This window comes from Pipra filicauda, unplaced genomic scaffold (assembly GCF_003945595.2).
Source record: "Pipra filicauda isolate LSUMZ 115617 unplaced genomic scaffold, ASM394559v2 scaffold129_size2064235_pilon, whole genome shotgun sequence".
Taxonomy (NCBI): Eukaryota; Metazoa; Chordata; class Aves; order Passeriformes; family Pipridae; genus Pipra; species Pipra filicauda.
The window spans coordinates 1,054,800-1,082,536 of NW_024103762.1; the positions used below are offsets into that span (position 1 = coordinate 1,054,800).

A 27,737-nucleotide genomic window follows, 5' to 3' on the forward strand; every position below is an offset into this window, starting at 1 on the left:
TTTGGTTAAGCCTTAAAATGGTTATGTTAAATCCAGAACTAAAAAGTGGTCTGAGAACTAACAACCCCCTCTTTTTAAAATTTGTTTTCGCATGTTCCTTATTGTTATGCACAGTCTACCTCCCTGACCACACTTCATAGGCAGATTCCAAGGAAATGCCTATTTCTTCTGCCTTTTGACATGCAGGATTTATCAGAGGAGGCCACTATTTTCTGCTTTACATGTCATTTATTTCAGAACATCATTGTAACTTCATCACCTTGTCTTTAAAAACCTGCTTATAAGGATCCTTCCATCTTGATGGAATTGCCATTTTACAGAGACAATACACTGAACCGGGGACTGAGACAAGGAGAAAAGTTACATGGAAAAAGCCAAAGCCAAACTTATATTTTCTTCCATTCTCTTTCTCCTTGGTACAAAAATTGTTTCCTTGCCCCAAAATAAACCAACCAGTAGATTCTGAATCAACATATTTTGAAAGCACCTGTTTCCCTCCCTGTGCAGAATACATTTCCAGTATCTATACACCACAGGAAAATAATTTCCCACCCAGATACTGCTTTTATTCTTCACACCACGCTTGCTGCAGCTCCCCATTAAAGACAGACAATATTTGGTCACAAGGTGGTTAAATTAAATCTCTCCTCAACACAGAGGAGTTATCCATGTTCAGCCTACAGTGTTCCAGCCAAATAATGCTTTGCTAATGATGTCTGCAGTTAGATGACAAATCAGGCTATTTAAATTGCTTCGGCACATACATCCTTTACAGGCAGGGTATCCAGGTAACCATCCTAGCATGGCTTCAAGGTGGGAGGGAGAAAGCAAGAGCTAATTTCTTCAGCTAGGTGGAAAATTAATCCTGAAGAGATTTGTCTGGTTTGCTATGATCAATCTGAAGAAAAAAATAATGATTATTTAAAAAGGTTTTTTAAAATACGTAGTTAGGTAAGAGAGGACAAAATCCTTGTCTTTCAAAAATACGGTAACTTCTAGTTCTATTTCTGAAAATAATTAGAAATATTTAAAAACCCTCAATAGGAACATTTTCTGTACTTTAGCACAGGTTAGTATCAACATGCTTCAAATGACAGGAATTTCAGATGCTGCAACCAAACACCTTTTCGTAAGTTTAACGTTAACTAAAATTTAGAATAATAGATTGTCTTGCTTGTTTTTTTCTTTTCCCCTAAAAAAAAGCTCAGTAATACTTTTAATACTTGGTTAAGGAAATGTCATTGCTGACCAGCATTAGATGCTGTTATAGCTCCACTTGAGAGATGTCTGTTCATGTCCTTGAGTGCCTTTGAGAAGGTTTTGCTGCATTGGTGATGTTGGTTTGGTTGGAGATGGAGGATAGGGCACCTTTTTCGTGCCCTGGCCTGGGCTGAGGCTTGTTCAGGGTTTCAACACGAGCTTCTCTGTCAAGAAGCCACATGGAGAGGCAGGAGATGGGACGGGCTCCCAGTGCCCCCTGTGGCTTCCAGTCTGGGGGCCCTGAATATCTTTTCTGTGATTCCTCCCTTGGACCTCCTAAATATTTTAGGTAGGGTTAGAAGATTCCTCCAGCTGAGATAAAATGCTGAGATAAGATGAGAGAGGCCAGGAGGGCTGCAGTATTTGACCCCACACATGATAAAGGGGTGGGGAAGGGAAGGGACCCTCAGAGCCTGCACCATCCCTGAGTGGCTCAGCCATGGATTCTGCCTTGACACCTGCCAGCTGTACAGGCATTTGCCATTTGCCAAGACAGTGAAACTACTCAGGCCCCTGTGCTGTTCCTCCTGTGGTGCAGACCATTTTTTTAAGTATTCATTAGATCTATGAAATGGGAAAATACAAACATCTTCTGATATTCCCTTTCCTTGAAAACTATTTTGGAAATTATGACTCATTTACTTCTTTTCCAAACAGGAGAAGTAATATTTTCCAGCACTCCCTGAGGATGCATTTAACTAAAAGCTAAGCCAGATGCAGAAATGTCTGCAGAGGTTTTCATTCCTTTCATAAAAAAAAAAAAAACAAACCCAAAACAACAGAACTGTAAAGTAAGAGTTAAAGTATTACTGGGTTTTAAAGCACCGTTGGTCTTTTGATTACCCTCAAAATCAGATCAGATCAGAGAAAACACAGCATATGACCAACTAGAGAAGGTCACATTGCAAAAGAATGCAGGTGGTCTCATTTTTTAACAGCAAACGCCATAGAAGCACAAATCTTCCAGCCACCAAAGAGACTCTCCTGGTCTGACAATTGCCACATATAATATCTGATGAACTCTGATGTCTCACTGCTCAAGGATAAAAACCCAGCATGCAGGGGCTGTAGGAACATCTACACAGTCAGAGGGAAAAATCTTGTATTATTACAGCAACCACTTATTTTATTCACCAGAATTAAAACCTCTTTGCAGAGAAAAGTAGGGATTTTTTTTTTTCATCCCACAAAGCAATTTTAGATTTCTATAGAATCATTCAAAAGCAATTAAAATCCTGCTTCTGTTGATGGATTTGTATTCCTTGCTTGCAGTGATGTCAGGCTTTGAAATTCAGGGCTGTTGAGTGTAATTCTGTGGGGCTCTGGAGTCAGTGCTGAGTGCCAGAAAATACTTTCTGTAAGTTCACATATATTAAATGGCTTTGGTAACACCAAAATAGTTTTGTAGACATGTAGCTTTTAAAATCTAGAAGACATTGCAATAAAGAATTGGTGCAATATCTGGTGATTCAATACAGTTTTTAGGGGAAGAGAGAGATGAGAGAATCCAATAATCTAATAACAGTAAAGAAGGACCTGGAAGCTTTTCCAAATTGTGGTACTGAAAGAGTGACAGGGAAAATTAAAAAAAAAAAAAAGGGAACAAAATCCTTCACAAACAAGCAAGTAAACAACCCAAACCCAGCATCTACATAAAAATGATTCATAGTCCTTATCCATTTAAAGGTCTGTGTTATTTAAACAAGTAAGTGAGCCTCCAATACAAGTGTTTGTTTTGGCTTCATTCTATAAAACAAAGGAAATTGTTGTTAAAAATGTAATTCAGATGTCAGCAGCAGGAGGCTGTTCCCAATTGCAGAGACACAAAATGGCAGGATTAATACTTCTGGGCCTGGAATTGAATCAGAGGGATGAGCACTGATATACAACCCTGAATAACAGGAGCAAGCCATGCCAAACATAATGGGGTTTTGGGCACCTCCTGCAATATAGGTACCATTCTGATCCTTGAAAAGGTCTTTCTCCTGCCAAAGGATGCATCACATAATGGGAAAAGTATAGGGTCAGCAATATTGGATACATAACCTTGCCAAAACATCAGAAAAACACTGATCAGTGATTATGGCTATTGGCTTATCAGCACCAGAGATACTGAGACTGGCATCATGCCAAGAGTCTGGTGTTTGTGGGTAAACAGGGCAATTTCTGTCCTTAGGCCACATTTAGGCTACAGAATTGCTGCATTGTTGCTCTTTGAAAGGGAAATTAGTTAAATAAAGCTATAATCACGCTGCTGCCTGACACAGGAGATTGTTAGTGGTCACTAGGCAGAACTGGCAGAAGGTGTGGACTGGCTCAAAAATGATGAGATCCATGGACACCAGCAAAGCCCAGCTGAAATCAGCATGACAAGAATTGTCCCTTATGCTGCTGTTGCAGGTGCAGCTCAGCCCTTAGCAAAGTTTGGGGTGTGGAGTGCTGCTGGAAAGGAGGGAATCACAATGGAGCTAACCAGGAGAGGCAAGACTGGTTTAATGTCCTAATGTTGGGCTTCTGTAGCACAACCAGTCTAAAGGGAGGGATGGGACCATCCACACACAGAATGAGCATTATATCACAAACAGATCCTGTGTCTTCACAGCATCACACCCTGCACAGCAGGGAACAAGGCAGGCTGAAAGGCAACAACCAATTTTTTTTCTTCATTTTTCTCTTCCCCTAAATTCAGAGTAATGGATACAAATAGTTGCTCTCCTGCAAATGATGTTTGAACTGAGGCTCACAGGAAATGAAGGCAGTTGAGGGGGGGCTGTAAAAGGCTGTTCATTAGCCCTGCCTTCTTTATGAGCTTCTTCTTTCCCAAAGCCATATGGGCTTGGGAGTGCAGCAGAACAGGGGACTCATGTGTTCAAAGAAATGACAGGATCCAGGCCTGTAAGGAATTCCTATCCCTTCAGATTATGGGGTTAATTAATAACAGTTAATTAACGATGTGTCAATCATCATGCAATGCATGCCTGTGTGAGGAAAGCTGCCCCTCAGCATGATAAGCATTAAGGCCTTCCCTGGAGAAAGCCCCTGTGACAATTCCTGTGAAGCCTCAAAGAGGATGTTTTAATCCTTTTATCTCAGGATTCCCTTCTGGTGAGAGCCAGCCTCTCACAGGAAACCACCTAGCAGAGGTGGTTAAAAAAATAATTGCTGTGCTGTTGTCTTCAAGGTGAGTCTCTGGAGGACACAGAACAGTGCCAGGTGCCAGCTGTCCCCAGCGGGGAGCTCGGGCCGAAAGCATCTCAAAAACCACCTGGTCATGGGTGATGGAGTAGCAGTCACAGGTAGAATGTGAGGGGAATCATCTCTGCTGTGAAACACCCCGTGCCCAAGCCAGACACCCCACCACCGTGCCTGCTCTTCCCATGGTAACTTCAGGAGGAACGGGCATTTGGACACGAGCACGGAGGAGCTCTGCTCTCACTCCCTCTGCCAGCTGAGCATCCCAGGCTCTTGGCTGCCAGGACACTCAGCCCATCTGCTCGCGTGGCACGGTGCCCGCTCGCAAGTTGTCAGACAATTTCACGGGTGCCAAAAGAACCTGGATTTGAATAGGTGGCCTGGATACGCTGCAAAATCCATCTCTTCTGCATGGCCTCGCTGATTGCTAACGGAGCAGGGCCTGGCTGTGCTCACACCGCCTGGAGCCATGGGCTCCTTTTGGGCTGGCACTGCCCCTCCCATGCCTCAGCATGAAAGCAGAGGCTGTGCCATGCTTCAGGCAAAGCATTAGTGCCCTGAGTACTGCTGAAGCACAGAAAAAGCAGCTTCCGTACCAAAATATCCACTGTATGCCAAGATGACTTCAAGGCACCGTGATACCATCAGCAACACAAAAGCCTGACTCTGGGAAGCAAAGGCACGAGTGGAGCAGAAACCCCCGTGGCTCCCCACGGGCAGTGACAAGTAGGTCAGGCAGAGCAAAAAAGGGCATGTTTTGGGCTAAAATCCCAGTTACCCAGCTCTCATACCTGGCCTCCTGAGAGGCTGCAAAAAAAAGATGGTTTCAACTTGGAGCTGGCTCTGGGAATAGGAAAATTAGGCAGACAATGAGAAATGCAGGCTTTGCCCTCCTTGGGCAACCTGTTTTGCTGGTGTCAGAGCCCTGAGATGTCAGGTTGGTTGCTGCTGTGAACAGGGGGTGGGGGGGGGGAGGCATGGAGGCTTCTTGTGACACTGGGTCACGCTGAAAGGGACAACTGCCCCTTGCCCAGAGCTGGCACAAGCCCTCCTTGCTGCACCCCAGCTTTCTGCCACCAACAATCCTCAGCCCCACATCTCAATCTTACGGAGAAAAACAGGATTTTGCTGTAAGTTGTCTGCCTTTGTCAGCTCCAGAAGGCAGAGCTGGCACTGGAACTACACCATTGCTCTCCCTCCTCTTGGCTGGGGCTCACTCAGGGCCCTGACACAAAACCTGGGTTTGCAACACGAAAGGCTGAAAAATCTCTGGGTTTTATGTCTTGGGAATCTGATTTTCTGCTTAATAAAGCCCCTAAAGAATCAGATGCAAAAGAGGTTTGCTTGAAAATTTTGGCTGAATTATCATAACACGGTGATTCAAACAGGCACAAAATACCAAGAAACACAAATATGCTGGGACAAAATTCTCTTCTTGGGTATCATGACATAGACTCAAACAAAATACAAGGCAGTCATACTGGAAACTAAAGAAAATTATACCAATCATTGCTAGATTTCCCATTAAACCTACAGATTTGTTTAACACCTTCATTTCTTTTGCTGCTTGCTGCCAGCTGATCAAAGCAGTTTAAAATCCATGTACAGACTGTGTGTAGCTGAGGTCTGTGTAAAATATTTCTGCTAATACAGGTCTCCATGGCATTATGTGTCCTCTGGCCAGGTGAACACCCTGGCATGAAGAACTTGGACTACCAATTATCAAGGTTTACAAAAGGGCCTTGAAGTGCTAACAGGATCAGTTGGCTGCTGCTGCTGAGAAGGGTATCTGGCTTATGTGCTGGCTTGGGGTGTTTTGTTATCTACAGCACATAATCCAGCACTTTAAACTGCTTCTATTTACAACAGTTTGGCTGTCCCCCCCTACTCTCCAGCTCCCACACATTTGCAGATGCTACTTACTCTGGGTTTCTACTACTTCTTCACATGCAAATGAGTCTTTCAGGCTTTCTCACTTTTATTTACCCCCATGCAGAACATCACAGCACGGTGGAAAATTGTAAGTTAAGAAAACTACTAGGACTATTGAACTAGACACTGAAAATGAAAAACTAAAAAGTCAGAAGCGTTTGCTGTGCCCTGAAGCTGTGTTATTAACAGCGATTTTGGCTATTTTAAACACACTTTTTTTGTTTGTTTACAACAGTGAGTCACCAATAGCCCCATGCCAAGGGCGTCATTTGGATGTGTGCTGTGCCCTCTCTCCCAAGCTTTGCCAAAACCTTCCTGTCTCAACCTGCAAGACACTGTTGCTTCAGTTGTGAGTCTGTCCCAAATGCCACACAGTTTTTGCATCGTCACTGACCACGGGACTGTGTCACCTGAACTGGTGACCTCTGGCGAAGTTGAACGTGGGTCCTCAGCCCTAAACACGCTGTTTCATCAGACCCATTTCACTGCTGCTTATCTCCTGCCCCTTCCAATGGCCAGCAGCCCTAACCCAAGAAACCTGTAGAAATGTTGAGGGTTTAAATGAGCAAACAAACATCAAACAAATCTCAATCTGCATCCTCTGAAGCAGTGGGGATCCCCAGAGCTATCCCTGTGTAAGAGAAAGACCAGGGGCAGAGAAGGAGCAATTTAGCTCCATAAAACATCCAAAAATAACTCCTCCCAAGGGGCAAGATGAGCACAGTGCAACTCATCTCCAGGATAAAGCTGTGAATGCTGCTCCACAGAGAAAACAACTTCAGCCTGTGGTTTATGCCATGAGTCTTGCACAAATCATTTTCCCTCCCTGAATTCTCTTGAGCCCAGTTTAAGGATTACAAACTGTAGAGAAACTGAGACAAATTCCCATGGAATGTTTCAGGGTAGTGGTATCTGCATATGCCACTAAAAACATTTTGGGCACATTTTTTTTGCTTAGATTTACTAGGACATCTTACCTCAATGCTCCACCAATGAGTCCCCTGTGTGCCAAGCCCTGTTACTCAGCAGTAAATTACAGATTATGCATTTCATGCCAGCTCTTCCCTCGATAACATTTGCTGCTTTTCTGCACTGTTGATACATGGTAAAATGTGTGAAATAAGGAACAGGGGAACTAAAGTGGTTCTCTGATTAAAAGACAAAGCCACAGGACTGCACTTTTTGGTATGCAGAAAATTAAAGTGAAGAAGTGGTTTGATTAAAATCAGACACTGAAGATGGTTCTTTCCTAATACACTGTGGCAATGTGAAAAAAAAAAGTTAGCTATTGTGATAACTGGCTTTAAAAAAATATAATTAACACCAGCATGTCTTTGTTCCCAAAGACTAATTAGCAAGATTCTGTAAGCACCTAGAAGGCATCTAATCAAGCAGAGACAATTCTATACTGTAAAATGTGACTCAGGTCTCCCTTAAAATGGGGATAAGGGGCAGGTACAGGCAGGACCTGTGGCCGTTTGTGTCTGTGTAAGACAAGAACAAATATATTGAGCATCGTGTTACCATCTGCTGAAAGCAGCCCAACAAATGAGTTGTAGAAAAATGCAAGGCTGGAATTATTTGTGCAAAAAGCCACAGCAACAGTGGGGCTGGCATTTCTGGGAGCTGCAGAGTGAAGTCTTCTCCTGTCCAGAGCTGAAGATGCCATGGGGAGGTCTGGGGAGAAGGATATGGGGAGAACTCACCAACAGTGGTGGATGGCAGCTTCCTAGTACCGGGAAGTGGGATGGGGCTGAAGCCCATGGGCATGGTGATATCCAGCAAAACAGCCCTGGTTTGCTGCAGGAAGGTCTGCTCCCTCCCACCTTTGGGATGCTTATTATCCCATCTGGCTTAGGGCAGCTCCTGTCCCCTCCAGGAGGGGATAATCCAGGCTAGGTCGGTTTGGGACAGCACAAAAGACCTGGTGCCCAAAGAGAGGGAAGGAGATTTTTTTTCCCCTTCCTGGCTGCTGGCACAGTGAAACCTGCTGTCACAGACCCCAAAGATCCTTATCTAAACAGACCTTTGAGCTACCTGGACTTGGCAGACTGGGGTCATTTCACAAACATGTTTGCAGAATTTGAGAATAAACTGCTCCTGAGCTGGACGGGATTGATCAATATTTCAGTCTGCAGTTGCTGAGCTGTGGCAAGGGAAAATGCAGTGCATGGTGACAGACAGACACTGGATTTTACTGCTGTCCAGGGCCATTAGTCAGACTCCATCCTGATCTAGCTACCCTTGAAGTAACCACAAATTTTCCAATCTGCATAAATGAGATTTGGACCAGAGGCACTGCTGAGTCCAAGGACACAATTTGCATTGAAATACTGAAGAAGTCTGATCTGATGAACCGGATTAGTTATAAAAGAGAAAAACAGTTCATGCATAATATAGCAAAAGTTAAAGAACTAAAATACTATACAGCAACCTCCACTGTCCTCCTTTAGGGCCACATTCAGATTCATGCACTTTAAATATCAAGAGATATAATTCATCCAGTTAACTCCAGATTTATTCCTGATACAACTACAATCAAATCTGCCTATCAGTCTCACTCAGGTAAACATTTCAGCAGGGATCTGGTAGGCAAGGATTTGAATGCCCTTAAAAAGCCCTAAATCTCATGGATGAGGCCCACAGAATATCTGATTACTGATTATTACTTCCAGCAGCAAAGAAAGCATTTCTTCTCCATGATGTAACAAGACAGCACTCCTTGCAATTTTAAAATACGCTTACATAAACTGAATGCTGGGATTATCAGATTCAACCCTTCCAACCAGTTTATTCAATTTTAGGTCTCCAGTAACCCACCTTGCACAGAACCAGTGTTCTCCAGTGACTGGTGCAGTAACACAGCTTAAGCCAAGGGACAAATCTCAGCTGCTGGGCTGCACTTTGACCAGTGGCTGCTCAGTTGGGTTTCACACAGCACATTCCAGCGTGCCAAAGTGTTAATCCTCGAAGGCTTCTAGCATAGCAGCTACTGGATGCATATCTCACTTCTCTCGCTGCTCAGAGAAAACATTGCAATTTGATTTAATTGCTATGTTGACTTATAACAGTATGTTTATACTGGATGCCTGCCAGCTCACATGCAACAGGTTGGCAAAATGTATTTCCTCAAAACAGCATGAGATGCAATGTAATAAGGAAAGCAATCTTTCAGCTGCCTCGGTTCTGGAGTTCGTTTGAACTCCTCTGACTTGGAAGCAATGCTACCAATTCAGAAGGATTACACCAGCCTAATTGATATGATAATCAGGCCTGGAGGCTGCACTTCCCAGGTACAACAGCCACACTGCAACTTCTTAAAGGGAATATAACTGCAGGAAATGAAAGCGATTAACAGTTGTTTGTATTATGGGGATTGTTTGGCCTATTTAATATCCCTATCAAAAGATGCATTATTTGTTGAACAATCCTAAAAGGAAATCAAAGAGAAACTTGAAGAACGTTGCTAATCCTTTGTCACTGTAAGTATGACATCTAAAAGCCAGTAAAAAGCTGGGCTTTGCCAATTGAAACAAAAATCATACAATCATAGAATCATTTAGGTTGGAAAAGACCCCTAAAACCATTGAATCCAGCCACTAACACAGCACTGCCAAGCCCAGCTGTTACCCCAGCACACTGTGTTCAGCACTACACCACATCCCCAAGTGTCACCTCCACATCCCCAAGCGCCACTCAGCTTCCCATGGCCTTGGCTGCCACATTTCAGCCCAGGGGACAGCACCCATGTCTTTGAGCCAAAAGGTAGCTACAGGGACTTTACAGAAACAGAAAGGTGAGTGTGCTTGTTTCATTTCCATAGAGCACCAGCTTTGCCCTAGGCTGTGACTGCCCACTGGTTTTGTGGCTGGCGCTGGGATGGGTCAGGGCTCTGAAGGTGCAGGAACATGGAGATGCTCCCAGTGGGCAACATTATTTCGACAGCAGAAAGTTTCAGGAGGGACAGCAAGGGCAAAAGTTACAAAAAATGTGGTCAGCAGTGTTTGATAACTTAATGAAGGAGACGACCAACTGTGATTCAAGGGCACTTCATTTTTTGACCCCAAAGTCTCCTCTGGCCTGGTATCACCCTCATGCTGATTGGTTCTCCTTCACTAAAGACTTTAACTTTGAACTTCATCTACTGAAAGAAACAGCCATGTGGCTCTTACCAATACTGTATTGTGACTTATAATACCAGAAGAAAAGAAGAAAGATGTTAAAAATATCCAGTAAAATCTAAAGTTGGAACAGAACTGGCTTTTATCTGTTTCAGCCAAAAGCAAGTTCACAAGATACAGTAGTATTTCTTTGAATGGAACAAATAAACCTCAAAGATTTTATAATGAATACCCCTTCTGCACATTTGTACAAAGCAGTCTATAAAACTGGGAATGAGAGATGTCATTCTTAAACACAGACCACAGGACACTTTTCTCACAACTCCAGGTATCATTTTCTATTGGATCCTATTTGGCTTTTCCATAAGGAACTGTAAAAACCTCTCTCAAAATCCTGGCACCAGTGTGTGCAATAGGAATCCTAACACTGGCTCTGTTGGAGCAGAATTTCCCTCTTCAAGAATAAAGCCTTGGGAGGGAAAAAAATAGCATGTTGGTTTTGTGGCTCAGCCAGCTATTTAACTCCACAAGCTCACAGAAACAAAGAGGAACCAAATAAAACTACAGAGCGTATGTTCCTTTTGGAGAAATGAGCCAAAATCCTTTGAAATTTATGGCTCTACCCATCCCTACCTGGTAAGTCATAGAGAAAGCTGCAACTGCAGATATCAGCAATCATGAAAATAGGTTTTATTATGCTGTATGTACAATACAGTTAGACACACTAATCATGGGAGAAGGGGAGGTTGCTATTTTTCTTTTGTCCCATATGGTAATAATTTTGCATGATTGAACTGTTATGAGCTAAATAAAACTACACATTAAGTTAAGATACATTGTAAATACATTAAATCTTCCCTGGAGTTTTAGCAAATACGTGCTTTTTCTATCATGCATTTAGAATTAGTAAAGGAATCTACACTGGGCCATAGGATTTATAAATAGATTTGGCTTCCTCTGCAATACTTTATGGGCCATTATTTCAGAAATGAAGATGCAGAGCCACGAATAAATAAAATAATTGCAGCTGATTAGGCTTTATTTACTGCTATCCCATTTCCCTGACTTCTATGCTTCCCTCCTCTCATTTGCTCCACTATCCTGAATCAATGACCAGATGAAGAGCTGTCAGTTAATGTGAAACACAGAGCATAAAAGATGCCAAAGGCTAATTCTGGTTTCCCCACTTCCAAATCCTTCCTGGGCCTTTCCAGAACTGGCTTTCTCCCTGGATAAATGCCATGTGGAATTGGGAGGCTGGGAAAGGGCAGAGCCAGTCAGATGAGTTCTGCAGGGTCTCCACCAGTTCTCCAGGGAGCACATTTTGCTGTGACTCCCCTGCAGAAGTCACTGCCAAAGGTCTGGAGACCCCTACTGCCTCTTGTCCTGGGAAAGAACACCCAGCTTTGTGAAGCCTCAATCAAAAGGGTACCCTGTAGAAAAGAGAGAGCACCAGAATCAGCCTGCAAAGTATCTAGGGAGTGAAGAAGATCCTACGAGAAGTCTCCTAGATTTAAGGCCTGGGGTTTTTTTTTAATTATTTTTATTTCATTCTCGGCTGCTTATTTCTGTACAAAGAAATGATGCTGCAAACCTCTCCAAGAACATCAACCTCAGTCCACAAGGCGGTGAAAGAGGCCAATGGGACCAGATGCCAAAGGAACCAGGAAGATTTACGCTGGGTGAGCATCTGGCTCCCTGTTCACCGTTATCAGAATGAAGACAAATGCTTGCAAACACCCTTATTCAAAATCACTAATGTGTTCAGTGATGCTCAGCACAACTGCAGCAGCATTGCTCCTGTAAGGTCTGCTGACTGGAAAAGCAGATGCTGAGTGCTTCTTCCAGGGGTATATGTGATGCAAAGAGCAGTGAGAAAACAGTGCACTGCTGCCCCTCAAATCAAGCAAAGGGAATGATTAAGACATCATTTTCTGTTGTTGTTCTAGTGGATGGTAGTAATTGCTTCTACACAGGAATGTGGCTACACTTCTATTGTCATCCATCATCCTGCTGAGGCTGTGTATAGTACAGTAGCAGTGGCAAACTTTTGATTTGACCTCATTAGCATTCCCAGAATTACAATGTCATACCAATGATAAAGACTGAGATTATCTGCATCTGAGAAAACAGAGAAGGAGCAAATCACACACTATGTAAAAAGCCAACAGTGCAACCACAACTCTGCCAAATACTTAAAGGCTGCTTGAAACCCCTTTGGTTCTTGATTTTGCATGTGAGATAAGACACAATTAGGAATTGTGCCTATATATATCAAACTTGCAGATAAAGGGGATGAGTTCATGCACTGGTGACCTGAAAATTTGGGGAGAGGACAGGGAGAGGAAGGACAGATGCTGGAGCAGATGCTCTCTGCTACCACCTTCCCTCTGACTTGTCAATATTGTCTGTGCTTCCTCCAGCCTCTCCCAAGCAACCAGAGATCCACTGAAAACAAGGAAAAATTTGTGTGCAATTGGGAAATAACAAATTTGCACAAATGCCTTGTGCTGCCTGAAAGTTCATAGGATTTCCTTGTGATTCCCAGGACAGATGCACATAGGGAGGGTTCCTGCACAAACTTGGGTTGAGGGGAATTGGGACCAATTCTTTGGCCCTTCTGCAAGTCAAACAAAATCAAGTCAAATTTGTTCTTTTCTGAAGTCAATCTATAGCAAAATCTATAGTGAAATAGGGAATTTCTCAGTCTCCAGCCAGCAGCTTCCCTCTGAGCTGTGCTCCCCGCTACAGCTCTAACACAATGCCAACACATATTCCAAACCACTCATTCTCAGTTACTTTAGTCTTTTATGGACCATCGTAGAGAAAATTAACTGAACTTCCCTACAGTGGGAACAAAAGAAGGAAATGGATTTATTATTCCAGTGGTACCCTTGACACAGATACTGAGTAGCTTCATTAAACATTTTGCAGCCCCGAGCATCTTTGATGAACCCTCTACAATAAGCAGAGTCATTTTCCTTATTACAAAACAAACATACAGGTCAGGATTCAGGAGTCATTTACATCTGCTTTGTATTTGAATAACTTATCTCAGTGGGATCTGGGCAGGCACAAATCAAGGCCACATAATCCTAGTCCTTCCCTTTCTCTCCAGAGTCATTACCTTGCAGTTCCACTCTTGGATAACCTCATTTTCACAGACTCAGCATAGCCACAGCCAAATGACTAATACAACCCTTTAACACAAACAACAATAAATCAACTGATTAAATTATAATTTATCAGACAAATACTATTTAGCTCTTCCCAAAGCTGTTCTGGACCACCTCTCTTGTCTGGCCATGTTCCAGAGGAGCACTGACACTAGATAAAGCTCAGACCTGTGCAGTAAGTTTACATAGGAAAGAAATGCTGAAAACATCTTGTATTTATGATGGGAGATTTCACAGAGATCAGAGTGCATAACATTCCTGACAAGACTGTAATGTCTCTGAAGCCTCCTCAGCATCTCTTCCAAAGACCAGCCTAGCAGAACAAGGTATCAACAGACCCCGAAGCTCCAGACTCGGCAACAAGCCTCAGGAATGAGACACGTTGAGAGACACTACAGCAAACTTTTAACAGCTTAGAAAATGGCTATTCCACCCCAATTTCACTTAACAACACACACTTTTTTGACTTACTTCATTGGTTTAAACAATGCTTGTCCATAGTTCTGGAATGTCATGATCAGCTTCAGCTGGGTGCCTCCTGATTTCATCGCTGGGGGAAAAAAAACAAAACTGTTTTAAAATGCGACATGTGGATCTACTTAATTCAGCTTCCTTGAAACCAAATCGTATCTATTTTGCTCTGTATTAGATGCAGCACAAAGCAGGGTAATCCTAACTGGACAACAGATTATTAGAGTACAGGGAAGGGCTTTGGGCTGCTGACCAGGACTAAACACGGATTGTACTTCCTGACACATCTTTGTCTTCTTCAACTGGCCACTGTGGGCTCCATAAGCACCCTGACTGAACAGCATGGATAGGAACAGACCATTGGAGTCTTGTTTTCTCCATCTTCAATTGCTCTCGGAGTTCCTTTTAACAAGGGACACACATTGGGAAAGGAGACGGGGTGCTTTCAAAGACATCTGCAGCTGGGATGTACAGTCCAATGCACAGCAGACATCTCCTTAATTAAAAGCACGAGCAGATACTGCAGCAATCTCTGATCTCTGCTGTGATTTTATTAATGGCTGCTGAGCAGTAGAGATATGTAAATTCACCTCCTCTATGCACAATGGATTTGTATCCAGCCCAGCTATTAACTTCAAGGGATCCCAAGGTGGTTCAGACATGAGAGTGGAGCTGTGCAGCCTGGCTTGGCTGGGAGGGCAGGAGAGGACACATGGAGGCAGCAAGGACAGTGGCCCACACTGCACACTGAGGGCTATGCTCACCTGCCAGCTGGGAGATAACGGGAATTTAAGACTGATATCTATTCATAACAATCTGAAAAATTTGGACAAAACCACACCAACAGCCAGATTATAGTGTTTCTAAAGTTGGAATGATTTTTCTATATGTATAAGAATTCACAAAAATGCATTTTAATTGATGATAAGGCTACTTAAAAAAAGATAAACATGTACTTTGGCAAACAGCTGCTTTTCTACTGCCTCATTCAAAAGTGCTCTGAATAAATGAAACGACCTATAGCCCAACTCCTTAATGTACCTCTGTGTTGGGAGAGGCAGGGCATGGCTGTCAGGGCTGTGTGGATGAGTCAGGCCTTTAGAGAGGCTTTCTACGAATCATCAGATAATCAATCCCTTTCTTTAGAGTTCTGACAAAACCCATGTCAACTGGAGAACTACATAAATGTCAGGTTATCTTGCTCTGTAAATTTTGGCTTAGAGTTGCCCTTGTTCCACCTATATAGCTTGTATTTTTTTTCTCTAAGCAATGCCATTGGCTGCACATCTTTTTAATTACTCGTCTCTGTGTCTTATCACTGATAGGTCATCAGCTCTCTTTCAGCACTTGTAATCTATACTTTTGCAACAAAATGCTATGCAAATCTGGTTAGTGTAATTATACTTCTAGAATAAAATCCCTCTTGCCTTGCTGTTTTGCTGATCCCAGCCTTCTCTTGCATTTCCAGTTTATCCCAAAGGAACAAATAAATAATTAGAAATTAAAGGGCATTAAGCAATTTGAATTGACCAGGTAAAGCAGAAGCATGTGGCTTTCATGGATTAAACTCCTTCTCTTGTGCAGAACAGGTCAGTTGTTCTGCACCTGAGGGGAGAAGGAGCACTAGGCTTTTTCATACCCAACCCACAGCCTGAGGGCAACGAGAAGCAGAAATCCTCCAGTCTAAAACCTACGTGTAGTGCCTTGGGACCATCACACCCAGCTGTGCACTCTGGAAACACCCCTGGTGAGTCTGGGCAGCGAGCAGGCAGCTGGAGCTGCCCTGGCCTCATGCCCACAGGGACACACAGGGCAGTCCTGACCACCTTCCCTGCCCAACCACTGCCAAAGGTGTGGGATTTCAAATAAAACATGGAATCACACAACGGCTTGGGTTGGAAGGGACTTTAAATATCAACTAGTCTAACCCCCCTGCAATCACAGCAACGCAAAGAAGAAGAAAAAGGGATGTTTCATCACACCCTTTTCTAAGCACAAAGTTTTGGACACGCTAAGGCGACTGATTTCCCAGAAAGTTGAAGCCACTTGACAGATAATGATTTTGTTAGCAGCCAAACTCCACAGCGAGTATGTCATCACCAGGCAGGGAAACGTATGAAGAAAATTAACAATTCAGAGTAATTCTTCCACGAGACACACAAGCCTGGTTTCCTGTCAGAAGGAATTGAGCCGAAGTAAGACAAAAGCATCTCCCTCGTCTTTTTGGATCCCTCGTATTGTGTTGCCTTAATTGGTTGCACCCGCAGCCTCGACCCAACACAAATTTTGCTGGCACGTTGCTCCTCCACTGCTGCGAGGAGCAAACTTTGGGCCCCTCCAAGCCAAAGGGTGACACTGGTGGGAATGGTGTCCCATAGTGCTCTCTAGCAGGGCATGCTGGAACCCACGTGCATCATGGAAAACAGCCCGTGCCAGAACTGCACCTCGGTTTCCCGCCCCATCATCCAGACTTGCAGATATTCCCACTTTGTCTGCTCTGCCAGTGCCGCAGATGTGCTGGTCAGGCTGGGGGTGATTCAAGGCCACCCTCCAAATGCAGACTAGTTAGAGCCCAACACTGTAATCCCTGCAGAGACGGAAACACCTAAACTGAGACTGTTCTTTTAAACTCAATAAGACCCTTGCTGTACCTGTAAACTAAGCAGGCTTGGGCCAAGTCCAGGGTGCCCGAATTTTGGGGTGGCAATGCCAGAAAAGAGAAGATCTCATTGGAGATGATTCACTCTGACCTCTAGGTCAGATCACTTCCCTTGTCCTGACTTAGCATCACATCTGCATACTGGCTTCCCTCTCATTTCCTGAGCTGTATTCCTCCAGGAACTCATTCTGCTCAGACCTCAGTTAAACACACCTCTCTGGCCATTTTGGCCAAATAACGGGAGCCCTGTCATTTTCCAGGGGTTTCCCCCAAATGAACATTGCTTGCTTATCTGGAGATATCCTTGTACCTTCATCTACTGCCCACAGGAACATTTCTGAGGAATGGATAATACCCAGAAGCAATGGATCCAATTCTCCAAGGAAGTGGATGATGCTACACCATTGCAGTCTGTCACGTCTGATCAGCAGGCTTAGGGATTTTTACTAAGGCCTTGCAACACAAGGCTGTACTGACTCCAAGGGAACCACTAGTCACTCTCTAAATTCACCTTTCTTTTTTTTTTTAAGGTTTTTTAATATACTGTAACATCACAGGTCACAAACAGCTCTGTAAAAGGCTTTATAAACCTGCTAGCTCACAACAGACACTTCAAATCAAGTCTCATACAGCTCCTGGATGTACTGGCACACTGCTACAAACAAATCCCAATACCATCATTACTTTTCATCTTCAGGCAATTCAAAGCCTCTCTTTTCCCCCAAAGTAGAAGGAAATGGAAAGCAGCATTAACCTTTCCTGTTAACCCTGTGTAAGGGCTCTCGAGTGTGATCAGAAATCTTCCAACTTTAGGAGGCTTTGCAAAAAATTCCCTAAGAAATCTTTTTGCTTGAATGACTGGGATTAGAGTCTTGTCCAAAGATTAGTGAAATTGGTGGGATTCTCTCTGTTTTCTCTGTTAGATTTTGGATCAAGCCTGCAAAAATCCTCACTCCATTTACATCTAGGAGCCTGCTGTCATGACCATGTCTGCTACTTCCCCACCTTGTCCCCTCACCAACACAAGTCCTGAATTCCCTCCCTGAGCCAAACACACCATCCAATACAAGGTACCCTACTTATCATCTCTCAGTCATCTTTTTAAAACTGTATGCCACAGGGTTTCTGGTTACCATCCAGTACTAACTCCCAGTAGAGATACAATACTGCCCAAAAGGATCTGACCCAGAAGAATTTGGAATTTCAACTGGTCTGTCTTTCCAGCTCCTCTGGTTTACTCCATGATAGCCCTGGTCCTACCAGCCTATCTAGACCATATGGTTTTCTGATGGAGAGTGAGAGTCCCAACAGGATCTTTGAACCTTTTCTGATTCTTTTGGTCAGAATCCAACAAACGTTTTAAAATATATTTAATTATGCAGCGCTAATGCCTGAGAAGTGAGATCCAGTCCCAGCCTGGGATGCAATTAACATCTGAAACAGAGGATGTTCAGATCCATTTTGGATTCCTATTTATAGATCAAGCTTAAATCTAACATAAACATGTTGATTGGCTTTAACAAGTAATGCTCTGCCCCAGGCTAGAGACATGGCCCTGTACGAGCTGTAAAGAACATATTTCAAAACAAATTCAAGCCCTCATTATCTCTTAATTTGTCCTTGTTCAGTCAGTTCTGCTAACTTGTTTTTAAACTTGGTTTAGTCAAGAAAGTAAAAGACTTCTGCACAGGAAGAGATCTGTGAAATTATTCTCAGGCTTTGTTGTACATTTTAAGTCCCCTCCTTTCATCTGGAATTGTACATTAAATCAATCTGCTGACTCTTGGCAGATTCATTGTTTTCTTATACAGTAAATCAATGGTGCTACATTTCATTATGTTTTTCACAAGTTCTCAAAAGCACTTTTTCCTTTCTTTTGGATGAGATTTTTATACTTTTCTTTAGAACCAGAATTTATGTTCAATATTTAGTGTCTTGTCTTTTTCTTCTTCCCCCCCCCCTTTTTTTTTTTTTTTGCCTGCCTTGAAGCAGAGTCCACCTCGGGTAATTGCAGCATTTATCCCCTGCGAGAGTAATCTCGCACGCTTGCTTTCTAATTACTGCCTGAACAAACTGAAGGCATCAGAGGTTCAGAAATTACCTCAGTCAGGTTATGTTTCCAAACCTTTACAACCAGAGGATTTAAAGAATCAGAAAATAAACCCTACCTAAACAGAGGAATCACAAAGGCCTATTCTGCTTACAGGCACAGCACAGCTCCTCTGGACAGCAGTACAAGCAAGACCAAGCCCATGCTGCCCCTACAAAGCACCATGCCAGAGTTGGTGTTAAGCTGCTGACAGTGCTGCAACAATTATGCACAGACATCTTGTAAATATGCAAGAAAACAGCTAACTATGGTTATTTATGCATGCAATAAACAGTTATGAAAGGCAAAGGAAATGTGCAATTGCCTGTGCATGTACTTCTGAAAACCAGGCTTCAGTGCTCAGTGGAAAAGCAATTCTCTCTAGGCTCCTATTTATGGCAAGAGGAAATTTTCAGTGAATTAAATCAAATTAAGAGCTATCCCTTTATGCTGAACAAAATGAATAGGAAATATATATACTGATGCAGGGCACAGAATTCATCCTCAGCCCAAGAGCCTGGGTAACCCTGTCCTTTTCCAGGCCAGCTCTAGGTGTCACTGTGGGAGCTGGATGTGATGCTCCTTCCCATCCATGGAATTGTTCCATTTAAACTTTAACATCAAGAAAATGTCACCTTGGTGCTCCCTGCTCTTGGGAATTGCTTCTGTCACCGTTTTCATTTTAAAATACCACTGCACGTTTCAGAGTCATGTGAGTGGTTCTAATAGACATGGGAGATCAATCTGGTCACCACTCTCCCCCATAAATAATGCAAGCTGAGCAGAGAAATCACAGTGTGGCCAAGAAGGCTGCTTTGCTGCAGTTTGGATCTAATTACTGTGGGTATCAAGCAAAGCATCTAATTCTATTAGAGCCAAACTAAATCTGAATACTGGGAAGAAACTGGATAAAGGAATATCCCATTTCATCTAATGCATGTAACCCTGTATATTTAATTGTCCTGCTTGCTAAAAGAAGCCTGAAGACTGGGCACTGTAAAGGTTTCAATTTATTTTATACTCCTAAGCTGATATCTTCCCAGCTGCCTTAGAGGAAAAAAAAAACAACAAAAAACTCAGCAAAAATGGACCATAAGGAAAAAAACAAGACTAATTAGAAGATATGCAGGAGTTTGCAAAGAATGTAACAGACCTATAAATGTCCTTTGGTCAAATATATTACCCTTTATTAATCAGCTTAAATGCTTTTGAATCCCTGTGCTGCTCTGCAGTAAAGCTGAAAACTGGCAGGGATTACATTAAAACATGTATTTTTAAACACTCAAAGAATTTGGAACATAAAATAAGAGATGCTGCATTGTGTAATAAATAATAAAAAAAGAAAGTATATTAACCTCCAGTCTCATCTTAAAAAATGTTAACAATATGTTCTTTCTTTCGTTGCAACCTGACAAAGCTCCCGAACCCCCACAGGGACAGACAATGAATGCTCCCACCAAAATTCAGATCCTGGCATCTCTACATCAGCAAAAGTCCCCTTTCCATTTCCATACACTTGATTTTAAACTGGGATTTATGTGTAGGAATCATTCTCTGTCAGTTACCACAGTGGCCAATACCAACACCAAATGTACCTCACGGTTTAATTTATGGAAATTATACTGATTCATGGCTAGAAACCATGGTTCTGTGTTTTTGTTAGAGGTCTGAGAGGCCCTACCATGCTCTTAAGAGCCTTGTTCAAACATTAACAGAGACAATCCCAAAGGGAATAGCTAATAGCAACCATAAATCTTCCCCTGTGGTCCCATGGCCCTTTCCCCTCGTTGATCTGAAAGCTCTATCAAAATCAGAATTAATGGAAACCCCATGACACATCTATATGACACATTAGGTGAAACCACGGCCCCAGGGAAGCAAATGGCAAAACTTCCACTTACGTCACCAGGGTCAGGATTTCACTCCTATGTTTTATGAGGATAGTGTTTTGCTGCTAGGATAATTGAAGCACAGACTGGTGAAGCAACATGCCCAGAAGCACAAGTGAAGACCAAGCCCGGATGATCAAGTGAAGAGTGAGGACTAAACTATTATTTCTCGCTCCTACCTCCATTTTTCTCCCACCAGCTTCTATGTCCCTACATCAACCTCAGCCATCCCACTGCTCTGAAGAAGTGACAGACTTTGTGGCTCAAACACTGCCAAGTTTGCTGCAAACACTGCTTTCCTCCTGCACAGACAACACAGCTGATCTCTGAAGGGTTGAGGAGGTAAGTAGAGATCGATACACTCAGCAGCCATGCAGTACAAAACACTGCTACAGCCGGTGCACTTGGTGCAAGCCTCAAGAGATGGGCCAGGAGATGACTTGGCTGAGTACCACCTCTGCACAGTGTTGAGGACACTGTGCCTGGGCTCTGCTGCTCACTGTGGGGACAGGAAAGGGCACAGACTGCATCTTTCCCTCCTCAATGGATGTGCCCAAAGAGGAACGTCAACAGGTGTGTTACAAAGTGCTGGCTCAATCCCCATTTGCACGTGTCACTAATATTCCAAAAATCACTTGGTATTGAGGGGCGAGGTCAGGAAAGGTGAGGGCTGTATCAAGGAGAAAACCATCCAGGCCATGTCCATACAGAGACTGCTACTACCTGCAGTGTCACCTCTGAGCTAGGGAAGGGAAAACACATGGTTTAATTGTCAAACCCAACCTCCTTAATGAATCACTCCAATCCAGACTTTTGGGGACAGAAAAGCCAGCACAGGTTAATAAATGAGTCCATGTTTGTCATCTTTCATGAGTTACGTGTCCACTGGACCCTTGAATCCAACACATGGGATAGCACCTGGATACCACAAAGTGCTTTATTCAAAATGCTGCCCCAGCAGAGCAGCGTGCTGAGCACAGCCACCAGGCAGCAAGATTCATGGAGGCAAAGCTCTCCTGTAGCATCCTGCATTTTACATCTACTCCATCCCAACCAGCTAAATCAGCCCACTCTTGATGACCAAGGATCTCCTTTATTCCTGCTCAGCAGCCACTGTGATTCACACAATGGAAAATGTAAACCTTAGGGCTGCTTGAGCTATTCTTGCCCAGGCCATTTCCTGCTGAAGCTGGGGAAATTTTTGCCTTGCAGGGTTAAAGACCTGCTGATCTCATCCCACAGTGCCAACACACCATCAGCACTTTTACAGAGCTCCTGCTATTTCATCCCTCTGAAAGGGACTTTGCAACTTTGTGGTCAGCACAAGTAACTTCATTTTCTGCGTGGTGGATGGAAACCACTGCCTGTGCTGCAGCTCCCTACCTCTGGAAACCACGGGGTGTGCATTTGTTTAGTATCCCAGGGCTGTCATTTGGGGCTGTGTCATTTTTTTTCCCCCGTGCAGCTACGCGGTTAAATTCAAGGAGACACACGTTGCCATTAAACAACCCTGGAGAAAAGCCCCGAACTGTGTCACCTTGTTTAACCAGAGCCAAAGGTTGACACGGGCACATCCCCGTCGTGGATTTACAAGCCGAATAAACAGAGCTGAACTCTGCTCAGCAGGAGGCTGGCTCGCCTGGAGCTCCCTGCGCGATGCCCAGGGAAGCTGCAGCTCCGGCAGCCGCAGAGCCCCGCGGTGCCGGATGCTCCCGCGGCCATCACTGCAGGGCTGCAGGTCAGCCGCCTCTCCTTCCTCGGGAACACGAGGCTGTGCCAGACACAGCCTTTTCAGTAATTACCAGCCAATAATACAAATCCAGCTCGTGCAAGATGCTATCTGCTTTTTGCCATCCTTTTTTTTTTTTTTTTTTATTATCGTATTTATTTTAAATAACCGAATAGGGCACTTTCAGCCTGATTGTGACTGAAAGATCTCTGAAGTGAATGGGGTTTGCCTTGCTGGCAGACTTGGCAATTATTCAGGTCATACAGAGCTGGCAATATCTCCTTATGTTTAACAGGGAAAATGAGCAGAGAAGTAAGGAAGCAATGTTGTAGGGACACTGGAGAGAAGCCATGCAAAATATTTATATTCGAACGACGAGATCCTAAACAAAGAGCAAATAATAATAAACAAATAACATATATCCAAACATACCAACACTGGTTATCTTTTGGGAGACAAGGTCTTGTAGTAAAGCCTCAATTGCAGGATTATGTCTGGAATACAACTCGTACCGATTAATGCCAATGTGGAATTTTAACCAGTTTGGGTAGGAGTCTATGGAGGTTTCTCCTGTTGGCAAAAATTCTTCATGATGATCTTCATTTTGCCTACCACCAAAAAAAAAAAAAAAAAGAAAAAAAACACAAGACCCAAAAATTGAGGAGAAAGAAATAATGTTACAGTTTGTAACATACATCAAGAAACAGGGCTTTAGAACGTGACAACTTGGAAAGGCAAAGCACTACAGAGGGGAGAGAGGTCCCAGGTTTCTCCCTTCACCAGCTCCATGCCAGGAGCAGGCTCCCACCTGGGGTCAATGGGGAGATGGATTCTCACCTCCACTCATCCTGCCTGACTGAAAGGCCACCAAAGTCAGGAGCAAAACTCAAGAGTGACATCACTGAGTGTTGGCAGAGCCCCTTATATAGCAGAAACACAGAGCTCAAGTTTTACCTTGTGTTTAGCTTGTATCATGTTACACAGAGCTTTTACAGGTCTGACTCAAAGGAGAGCATCATCCTGAATCTTTATTTAACAGGGACATGGAGCTGGGAACCCCGAGTCCAGCAGCAACCTGACCTGTGGTACCCAATGCTCCCACTCTCTCTCTTCTTTCTTAAATAGAGAGAATGAGAAGAAACTGGATTGCTCGGAACTGGTTGCTGAAGAACTGGCTGGTTTTGCCCCTTCCCAAGCAGTGGGATATTTCTACAGCAAGGAATTGTTTAATGACTATTACCTTCTAAATTTCATGTTAGTTCTGTGAACTTCGGCTGCAGCCACTACGGAAAATAAGTACAACAGGCAGCTGCATTGTGAACATCAATGATGATTTCACTGTTCACCTACCGAACAGACTATCCCATATTTTCTATCCAGAGTTCTCTGTGTTTACAGTCATCTCCAGATGTTCAGGCATTTGTGACTTTTTTTTTCTCTTTTACTCTCAGAGCAACCAGAACTTTTTCAGGTTATTTCCCTTCACAGTCAGTTAGGATTATTAGATGGAAGAGGCCTGAACAATTCACATGCTCATGGGGCAGAAATCAGAATTATTTATCCTCTCTTTCTAAAGGTTTAGATCATGCTGGCTGCTCTGCAGCTTGACAGAGCTTTTGCACGGTACAATGCAGCTGTTTAAACATTACAATGTCAGTGTGTTTGGAAGAGGGTGCTGTTGTATTAGACAACCCTTTTGATTTTTCAGTCATTGAAATTTCTCAGCATTTCTTAGGAGCCAACAGGGCATACGATTCACAGAGGCAACTGGCTGCTTTGAAGGCTGGAGAGCAGCGGAGGTGTAGGGCACTGGGAATTAATTGAGGATGAAAAATGTAGCACAGATCTGATCCCGAGAGTGGAAATACCTGCCAGGATGAATGCCTTTGTGGTACCAGACCTTGCTTTTGAGAAAAGTTAATGTATTACTGCCTGGCCTCACTGCTCAGCCCCTTCACCTCTGGATGGGAGACTGGGAAGGTGGGAAGGTGCTGGAGAATAAAGCTCACTGTGAGCTCACCCTCACACCGTTGTTCTTGCAACATCTGCCCCGGCTACAGCTGGAGATGGGGCAGACGGACCCTTCGGCCCCAGCGCTCCAGCCTTCTCGTGCTCCTGTGTTTATTCTGTATATCATGGCATTTGATTTTTGAAGGAACACGACCGGCCGAGCCTGCGAATGGTTTCCCTTTTTTCCCAGTGACCCCGAGTCGCTCAGTTTAACCCTCTACCCACTCCAAACCAGCCACGACACCGCTCCTCGCCAGTGCCCGGCTAAACCCCGCGCTACCCAACGCAGGGCAGCGACACGGGGACACGCCGCGTTCCCACCGGGGCACAACCGGAGCCCCGTGCGTCCCCCCCCCCCGGGGGCCCTCACCACTCGGGCTGCTCGGCCGCCCGCGGGTTGAACCTGATGTCGCTGTTGACATTGAAGAGCAGGTCGCCGTCGGCCAGCGGGGGCAGGGCGGCGCGGTACAGCGGGTGCTCGAAGAGGGCGGCCAGCGGGGCGGCGGCGGCGGCGGCGGCGGGGGGCGGCGGGCGCGGCGCCCCGGGGCCGATCAGCCGCCGCGTCCTCCCCGCCGCCGCCGCCGCCCCCGCGCCGCCTCCAGCGCCTCCACCGCCCGCCGCCCGCTCCGCCGCCGCCTCCCGCGACTGCGAGGAGAGGTTGGAGGCCGGCTCGGCGCTGAAGTCCTGCAGGATCCGCAGCGTGTGCTTGCTGGGCCAGCGCGGGGCGGCGCGGGGCGGCGCGGCGGCGGCGGGCGGCGGGCAGGAACAGCCCGGGCGGCCCTCGGGCCCGCGGCGCTCCAGCCGCGGCAGCAGGTCGATCATGATGTGCATGGTGCAGGCGACGAGGAACACCATCAGGATCAGCACCCGGAACTTGCGGACCAGGAGCATTTTCATGGCCGGGGCGGCTGATGAATTACCGGGGGAAGGGGGAGGGAGGGGAGGCGGCGGCGGAGAGAGCCCGGGCGGGCGCGGGGCTGCCGGGCCCCCCCCGGGGCTCCGGGTTGCTCCTCTCGGGTCGGGAAGCGAGCGATCAAGTCAATAAAGTTACCTCCATAGGCGCCGAGAAATAAACAGGCTAAACCCGATAGGTCCTCATTTCTCAGTATCATCAAGAACTTGGGAGGGGGAGGGAAAAAAAAAAAAGAATAAAAGAAAAAAAAATAAAAAAAAAGGAGCTCCGGACTGAGCCTTTAAAATCAACGGGAAAACAATGCCAGCGGCATGGCAATATAGAAAGCCATCTGTTCACGATTTCTCCTTCTTTTTATTACAGGGATCACAACAAATACCGAGAACTGACTCTTGGAGAGAAACCGGCATCAGACACTGGCGCTGATTAAATAAAATTAAAAAAAAAAAAACGGGGAGGAGGGGGGGGGGGGGGGGGGGGGGGGAGAAAAAATATTAAGAAAACCTGTGCGGAAAGGCGACAGAAGAAAAAAAATCATCCATAATATTTGGCTGCGCTGGAAACGCTGACTCCCTTCCCTTGGATTTGAGCAGTGATGCAGCAGAAGCGCTCTCCGCTCGCTCTCGCTCCCTCTCTTCTCTCAGACTCTTTAAGAACATTGGCTGGAAAATCATTTTCTTAGAGCAGTTCCAGTTTCTTCGTCCATCGCGTCCAGTGCTTGGGAGAGATTAGTATGTTCAACTGAGATCGAGTCTGGGTGCCTGCTGTATCCGAGCTGGGCTTTTGCTTTGGCTTGTGTTGGTTTTTTTTGGCTGCAAAACTGTCTGATGGCACAACTGCAACATAAAGGTTAAATATGGCACAGAAAAAAAAGAGGGGGGAGAAGGAAGGATTAGAGGAAAGAAACTAATATAAATCAGTAGAGGTTCTTTTTAGCGAAGAGGTCTTTGATCTCTGCTGGGTCTTAAGATCTGCCTTTTAGAGAGAGAGAGAAAGGGAGAGAGAAGGGGAGAGAGAAGGAAAGAGGGGGGAGAGATCTTTGGCAGGTGCAGAGTGAAAACCTCTTTCAGCTACACTGAATTCTGGAGACTGGTTGGACTAGTAGCTCTGCAGCTCCAGCTTTCAGTGGGTGTGTTAAATATTATGAGCGAGCCATGATTCCTGCCTTCCTCACGTCATAGTTAGGAGATTGGCTAAATAAACGCTACAGTGATAGTAACAGGAAAACCTCAACCGAAAGCGGGGTTTTTTTTCCCCTCCTCTCCTCCCTTCTTCCCACCCCCCTTTTCATTCTACTGCAGCTCCAACTGGGGCAAGGAGAGGGCGTCTGTTCCACAAAGGTTTGGGAAAAAAAAAATATAGGAAAAAAAAAAACTCGCAGAGGAGAGAGGAATCTGCACTAACAGCACTGCGAAGCTGGAGCGCGGTCCGTGCCCTGCTGGGATCAGCGATTCTGCTCCGTCATTGCCCGGGCTGGAAGTGGCGCATCGCCCCCTCCCCTCGCCCCCAGCCCCGGCAAGGTCAGCCCGTCAAACCATGTGCTCCGCTCCCTCCCGAGGAACAGCCTTTCCTTCTAATCCGCGATCCTGCGGGCTGTGATAATCCGGGAGCGTGCTGCCCTCTCTCCTGCTGCGTTCGCTGGGCAGTTGGCTCCGTGTCTGGGTGGCCTAAAGGCTAATGGAAGTGGTGGTCTTGGGGCCAGGACAGCCCAAGGAGTGCTGTTGACGTTTGTCTAAGGTTGAGGGCACTCTGGAGGAAGGAACAAGCTACTCCTGATCTTCAGGTGATCAGGCAGGGATGCTCAGAGCTGATGAGTTTTGGGTTTGGGCAGGGGTCTGCCTGGATTTTATGGTCCATAGCAGGGCTCAAATGATTGTCAAGTGGGGCTGCAGGAGAAATGAAAAAGGCAATGTTCTTCCTCCAACCCACCGCCACCTTTCCACAGAATCATCTCAATGCTGAATGTGCTGGTCCATTTTTCCCCTGCATTAAACAGCATTAAAGTATTTATTTTTCTCAGAAGATATTCCCCCACCTGACAGGCTTCATCCAGCACTGTTCCCTCACTAGGTGTTTCTGCAAAGCCCTGTGCTCTGCACTCCTCTGAAGCACATCCATGCAATGTTACAATGTTTTGCACAAGGGAAATCACTGCTTTTCCAACAGGAAAAGAAGATTGATGAAAAAAAAAGACCCGACGGGGCCATGATCCTATGGACTGCTCTGTACCTTGAGTAGAAACACTTGCTGCCCTAGGGGGACCTTGTAGTCCCAGAGGTACAGCTCCCTGTAGATG

General features: G+C 44.9%; 1 protein-coding gene across 1 annotated transcript in view; it reads right to left on the minus strand.

Moving 5' to 3' along the window:
* FAM20C (FAM20C golgi associated secretory pathway kinase) overlaps positions 1 to 26,552 on the minus strand; it is a 58,159-nt gene extending 31,607 nt beyond the window's left edge. The window contains exons 1-3 of the mRNA XM_039391116.1: positions 24,899 to 26,552; positions 22,951 to 23,126; positions 14,153 to 14,231 (exon numbers count right to left, since the gene is read on the minus strand). Coding sequence (XP_039247050.1) covers positions 14,153 to 14,231; positions 22,951 to 23,126; positions 24,899 to 25,425 — 782 coding nt within the window. The 5' untranslated portion in view covers positions 25,426 to 26,552. The remainder of the gene's footprint in view (positions 1 to 14,152; positions 14,232 to 22,950; positions 23,127 to 24,898) is intronic.
* Between the last annotated feature and the right edge of the window lie 1,185 nt (positions 26,553 to 27,737).